The 6,528-nt window shown below is 31.1% G+C and overlaps 1 protein-coding gene and 1 non-coding gene across 3 annotated transcripts; both read left to right on the top strand.

The window, feature by feature from the left end:
* The first annotated feature begins 2,392 nt into the window (after nucleotides 1-2,392).
* On the top strand, nucleotides 2,393-2,481 carry TRNAY-GUA. The gene is given in 2 exon segments: nucleotides 2,393-2,429; nucleotides 2,446-2,481. It is a non-coding gene; the product is annotated as a tRNA-Tyr (tRNA).
* Nucleotides 2,482-3,637: 1,156 nt separating this feature from the next.
* On the top strand, nucleotides 3,638-6,282 carry LOC101205557 (pectinesterase). Of its 2 annotated transcripts, none has more exons than XM_031888679.1 (3): nucleotides 3,638-4,585; nucleotides 4,673-4,833; nucleotides 5,354-6,282. In XM_031888679.1, exons 1-3 carry the CDS (start codon nucleotides 3,762-3,764, stop codon nucleotides 6,070-6,072), a joined length of 1,704 nt encoding a protein of 567 aa, XP_031744539.1. In that variant the 5' UTR covers nucleotides 3,638-3,761; the 3' UTR covers nucleotides 6,073-6,282. The 2 variants fall into 2 exon arrangements, with proteins under 2 accessions (XP_031744539.1, XP_004136014.1); XM_004135966.3 differs by having other exon boundaries at nucleotides 3,644-4,585; nucleotides 5,372-6,282.
* The last annotated feature ends 246 nt before the right edge of the window (nucleotides 6,283-6,528 follow it).

Genomic DNA, 6,528 nt, shown 5'->3' with positions numbered 1-6,528 from the left:
TTATTCTCTTATCTATACTTTTATATACTGAACTAGTTTTTGATCCAAAAGAAATGAGAGGATACATTATTTCAAATTTCTTATTTATAAAAAGAAACTTCATTATAACATAAAAATATTTTATTTATTGCCAATTTTGTTAAATACACTGAACGTAGATTTATTTAAGAAAAACTGTCTTTTTAAATCTTCACATTTGAACGAATATATGGATTTAAATTTCTAAATTTTTTAATATATACTATTTTTATCTCCTAAATCTATAAGCATAATTAATAGTTTTTATAATATGTATTTTTAGTCTTTGATGTCCCTAAATAAATCTCTTTTAATATTTAGAAAATTATTTTTGAAAAGAATTGTCTCCTCCCTAATGTCATAATATAAATATATAATTAAGAAAATGAATATCTTTAAGATTGATTTGGTTGTTTGTAAAATGAAATACTTAAATTTGGGAGATTTCATTTGATTCCCCACCAATAATTTAAACTAATTAATCCAATTAGTTACTTAATAATTTTCTCTTTCAATCCCTAAGATTTCTCTAAATTTGTCGGTGCACCCTCAAGTTTGTCTCCACCTTTTTGTATTTGTCTTAACATTTAAGTCACATTCTTCTTTTTCCAAAAGTTTGGTTGAAGGGTTGCTTCAACAACGTCCAAAGTCCAATGCGAACCCAGAGGTGATATCGAACAACATGCGTTTTTAAGATGAAAAAAGTTCGACGTTCATGTTTAAAGCCATTGACTAGCTTAAGATGAAGAAAATTATAAATTTGTGTTTTGTTTAGTTTAAAGAAAATTATAAAGCCATTGATTTTATCGTTTCAATTGCTTTTAAGTTTTAAGATTTATACTTTTAACTTTAATTTTTTACAAATTTAGTTAACTAAAAGACATTAACGTGAAAGACTAAATTGAGTATGTAGTAAAAAATCGTGATTAAAAATATAAATCTTGAGATTTAATTTAGTAATCAAATTGAAACAAAACTCAAATCTTAAAAATAGAAATGCAATGTTTTGAAACTTAGAAACTACGTTAAAATCGAGTCAAAACTTACTTTTAAACAACACTAATTAGGCAAAAATAGAAGTCTCAAACTAAGATTGCAACATTCTCAAACTAAAAAAGATAAAACGAAAACTAAATCCAAAATTTATTTTTTTCTTTCCATTTATAAAAGTTTGTTTGAAAATTGTCAAAAGAGAAACAAAGTAATAAGGAAAAAGAAAAGGAAAAGTAAAGAGATAATGAAAAGAAAACTTTGATAGCAACAAATCACAAAAAGTTGTCCAAAAAGGACCTAACTGCAAAACTATTTTCATGCAATCTAATAATAAAAAATTTATATTTTTAATTATAAATACTATTAATAATAAATACTCATCAGTGTGTATAATTATTTATATTTTATATTTTATTATTTTAAATATTATATTTTTTGGATTTTCGTATTTGGGCTGTTTCTTGTTTTTTCAACAAGTTTAATTTTAATCATTTTTTGGTGCACTATTCCAAAACTATAAGATCTACCTTAGGGACAATTTGGTTATTGGATTGCTAATTTAGATCTTGAAATGTTTAAACATATATATTATAATAAATTTTACAAATTTAACAACAATTTAAAATAAAAAGTTATTTAATTAAACGTTTCTTTTTTCTAGCAAAGAGTTTAAATATATAAAAAAAATGCACTAGTGAAGCTAAACAAATTCTTAGATTCCCTTTGGTTCATGATTCAAAAATTAAAATTATTTTTAAAAAAGAAAATAATTTATTTTAGAAAAAATTAAAAAGAAAGGATACAACCAATCTAATTTGTGATCCTATAAAACAAAACCTAAAGTTAATAAATAAATTAAAAGTGCCACAAATGCAAACAAAGGATGGGGTAAAACACACTAGTGAAAGCAGTCATAGTTAAAGATGGTAATTGTTATTTTGTAGGTAGATGCTCTTTTGTATTTACGTCTATATCACAAACCTTGTGCATGCTTCATTTTTAGAACACGCTTTGTAATTTTAAAGCACAACTTTGTACTTCACACATATTTATTAAAGGTTTTCATAAAAAGAAAAAGCATAGTCAATTCTTTGATATAACATGTCATAAGTGCACCTAGTGAGATGTGCCTGTCTATCATATGTGAGTAAGTGATGTTGATACTTTAAAAATTGTGTTTTACATGGTATTGTAGTTCTAGTTCTGTCTTATTTATTTTAACCATTTCTATTTTATAAAATTTACAATGTCTCTCACAAGGTAACTTTTTTTCAATTTGATATTTATAATCATGACATCTTTATAATATTTATTTTCTTTAGGTAAAAGATTAATATGTATATTATTTATATAAATAAAATTTAATAAGGTATTAACAATTCCGACCTTAGCTCAGTTGGTAGAGCGGAGGACTGTAGTATGGTTTGCAGCTAAATCCTTAGGTCGCTGGTTCGAATCCGGCAGGTCGGATTTTTTTTGCTAAGCATTGTAATTAAAGTGAATGATTCTTCACTTTTTTTTCCTCTTATAAAACTTACCTTTTTCATTTATACGTAAGAAAAGAAAAAAACTCACTAAAATATTTCTTCAATCTTTCGTCAGCCTTTTCTGTTCAATTTCACCTTTAAATTGTTCCTTTTTTTTTCTTTCTTTCACATTTACTCAATTTCTTCATCAACCTTCTGTCAAAGACTCAGTTTCTTTCTGAAGTTAGTTTTTCTATTCTTCCTAATATTGTTAATTTTGTGGTTTAGATGGATTTTAATTTGAATTTGTTTTATGTGATTCATTTTATTTGAATTTGGAGTTGGATTCATAAAAAAGTGGTTTTAGATAGTAAGTTCGGTTAATTATTTTTGTCTTTCACCAATCAAAATCAATAACAGTGATAATTAGAGAGGTATGAATATAATACAAAGGAGAAAAAGCTAAATTTGGTTACAAGGAAATGAAAAAGCTAAGTTTTGTAGAGGAAAAAATGGAAGGATCACTAGAAATTTTTAAACCCACCATTTTTCCAAATAACTTTTTTAGTTCATATAACAATGAATTAAATCATTATAAAATATTTTTTATTCGAGTATTCATTAGATTTTATTCTCATTTATTAAACACATGTAAGTGAAAGCTACTTAGAAATATATTTTTTTTAAATAAAAATAATATTATATAATTCGTTCACTTTGATTAGAATGATTTTTCAATTTCCAATTTGGTCAATGTGTCATTAAACAATTAATCTCTCTCTTGTCAAATCTAATTAATCTCTCTTTTCTCAAGTCATTTTTTTATTCTTTTGTCTTTTTTTGGTCAAAATTAACTCTTTAATTTCATTCCAGCTTAAAAAAAAAAAAAATGTATCTACCCATTTTACCTAATAGTTTTTAAATCACCCCTTGTTTCTATTTTTTTTAAAAAAAAAAAACTTACCCTTTTTCCAAATAACCCCTATTATGGCCTATTTTTCAGATTTTAATGATATCAAAATTCAATGATAACACTCAAATTTGAATTTGATAAAAAGTTGATAGAAATAAAGAGAGAGAAAAGTTTAGAGCATGATTATTAGTGAATCATGAAACTTTAAAATTAAAACCTACTAATTTCTCAATAATAATAATAACAATAAAACGAAGTAGGATGGATCTTCATCCACTCACCTCTTCAACACCCATATCCAACTCTCCCCCTTCTTCTTCTTCTTCTTCTTCTTCTTCTCCTCCTCCTCCTCCTCTTCCTCTGTTTCAGACATGTACGGCCTGAGAAACAGAGCTCAAATCTCTTCAAACCCCACCTCCATTTCCACCATTTCCACCATTTCCCCTTTCTTCTTCATCTTCTTCCTCTTCTCCTTCAAACCCATTTCTTCAAATCCCCAAGTCCACCAAACTGCTCGATCCCTTTGCAATGGCACTCTCTTCCCAGACCTCTGTTTCTCTAAACTCTCTTCTTTTCCCCAATTGGCTTCCCTCTCCCCGGAAAAGCTCGCCGGCAGTGCCCTCAACTTCACTTCCCGTGAGGTCCTCCTTGCCTACACCAATTGCACCAACCTCAAGACTCACCTTTACAGTGGCCTAAATCCCACCGACCGCCACGCCCTCGACGACTGTCTTGAGCTTCTCGACGGCAGCATTGCAGAGCTCAAAGCTTCGATCTTCGATCTGGCGCCGTCGCAATCCCCTGCTCTTCACTCCCACGATTTGTTGACATTGGTCAGCGCCGCCATGACCAACCACCGAACTTGTGTTGATGGGTTTTATAATAGTTCGGGAACTGTGAGGAGCAGGGTGGAACTTTATTTGGGGAAAATCGGACAACATTTAAGTATTGATTTGGCGATGTTGAAGAAAATCCCTGGAGTTAATAGGGCTACGGGGGTAGATCAGGAGATGTTGCCGGAGTATGGGGCAGTCAAAGGTGGGTTTCCGAAGTGGGTTTCGGTTAAGGATCGGAGATTGTTGCAGGCGGCAGTGAATGAGACGAAGTTCAATATGGTAGTGGCGAAGGATGGGTCCGGGAATTTCACGACTGTGAGCGAGGCCGTGGCCGCCGCTCCGAATGCGAGCACCACCAGGTTTTCTTGAACTGAAGTAATTAAATTCATAATCATAAGCTTTGAAAAATGATAATTAAGAGAAAAAGTGGATTTGTTATGGGACAGGTTTGTAATATACATAAAAGCAGGGGCGTATTTTGAGAACGTGGAAATAGGAAGGGCAAAGTCAAACTTGATGTTCGTCGGCGACGGAATCGGAAAGACGCTGATAAAGGCCGACCGGAATGTCGTCGACGGCTGGACTACTTTCCGATCAGCCACCGTTGGTCAGTTCTTTTTTTAACATTCTTATTGAATTTATGAAACCACCTGAGTATGATCAGATCTTGGCTCTCAGATGATTTTATTTAAGTTGGTAGTTTAATTAGTTTTTAATAATACAATCTTCAAAAGATTCTAAAAATTTTGGATCTGTTTTAATTTTGTTTAGATTTCAAAAACATTTGTTTTTAAGTTTTAAAATGTAGGTTTAGGATGTCAACGTGAGTTGTTGGGCTCATGTGACAAGTGTATTTAGTAAGGACAAAAGGACTTGGATTCATTTTCCTCCATCCAAGTTTTTACACTACCTTTTTACGAAAAGGTTAAGTTCCTATTTTAAATAATTATATGACACATGATCTCTTTTTCTCTTAATTTTTTAAAAATTTTAAATATCATATAACTATTTTAAAAGTTAAAAAATAAATACTTTGACAATCTTTTAAACACTCTTTTTAACTTAGGAATGAAAAAGATAATTTTTCATTGTTCTTCAAAATTTATTCACTATTAGCAATAACACAGGTTTTGTTTATTATGTAGCGGTGGTTGGCACTGGGTTCATAGCAAAAGGCATAACATTTGAGAATTATGCGGGTCCAAGCAAGCACCAAGCTGTAGCCTTACGAAGCAACTCTGACTTCTCAGCATTTTACCAATGTAGCTTCATTGGCTATCAAGACACTCTCTACGTTCACTCCCTTCGTCAATTCTACCGCGATTGTGATGTCTATGGTACCATTGATTTCATTTTTGGTAACGCTGCCGTTGTTTTCCAAAATTGCAACCTTTATGCTCGGAAACCCAATTCAAATCAACGCAACATATTCACTGCTCAAGGTCGCGAAGACCCCAATCAAAACACTGGAATCTCAATCCTCAACTGTAAGGTTGAAGCTGCCTCTGACCTAATCCCAGTTCTTTCCTCGTTTAGAACTTACTTGGGTCGTCCTTGGAAGTTGTACTCGAGGACAGTTTTTCTCCGATCGTTTATCGGACAATTGATTGAACCGGTTGGATGGCTTGAGTGGAATGGGACATTTGCATTGGATACTTTGTATTATGGGGAGTATTTAAATAGGGGGCCTGGTTCAAATACAACCATGCGAGTAACTTGGCCGGGTTATCGAGTTATTACTAACGCAACAGAAGCGAGTCAATTTACGGTTGAGAGATTTATACAAGGTAGCTCGTGGTTGAACTCGACCGAGATTCCTTTCTTCTCCGGTCTGACTCCACCTTAGATTGAAGGGAAGGATCAAATTTTAGGGTTATCTTTGGGTTTTTATTATTATTTTTTTAATTTTGTATGGACTAAGATGCTTTTGATGTTGAAAGAGGGAGAGAGTAATGGCTGATCCATGGTCCACAAAAGGACTTCACATGTGATCATATGAAATCATTGGTAAGTCCCATTTTAATCAAATATTATATACTAAATTTGAAGTAGAGCATCTAATCTAATTAATATGTTATTTTAGATTATGTGTAACCATACATCTCATTAAACAATTTCGTTAATATGGATGTGGGTTAACTTACTGAAAATGTGAAATTAATTTTTAATATTTAACTACTAATTCAAATGTTTAGATTTGAAAAGATTGAATATTATATAGTAAAAAAAATATAAAACAACCAAACAATATAATTTCATCCTTAAATATAGAACGGGAACGACAATAGTAATTAGAATCTAC

This window comes from Cucumis sativus, chromosome 7 (assembly GCF_000004075.3).
Source record: "Cucumis sativus cultivar 9930 chromosome 7, Cucumber_9930_V3, whole genome shotgun sequence".
Taxonomy (NCBI): domain Eukaryota; kingdom Viridiplantae; phylum Streptophyta; class Magnoliopsida; order Cucurbitales; family Cucurbitaceae; genus Cucumis; species Cucumis sativus.
Note: the sequence above shows the minus strand (reverse complement) of the source record. Positions and strands in the feature narration are given on the sequence as shown.

Bases quoted from the DNA above. Each gene is read 5' to 3' on its own strand.
- LOC101205557 (XM_031888679.1), top strand. From the start codon at position 3,762: ATGTACGGCCTGAGAAACAGAGCTCAAATCTCTTCAAACCCCACCTCC. The intron at 4,586-4,672 runs GTTTTCTTGAAC...GTTATGGGACAG, and splicing joins CCGAATGCGAGCACCACCAG to GTTTGTAATATACATAAAAG. The intron at 4,834-5,353 runs GTCAGTTCTTTT...GCAATAACACAG, and splicing joins TTTCCGATCAGCCACCGTTG to GTTTTGTTTATTATGTAGCG.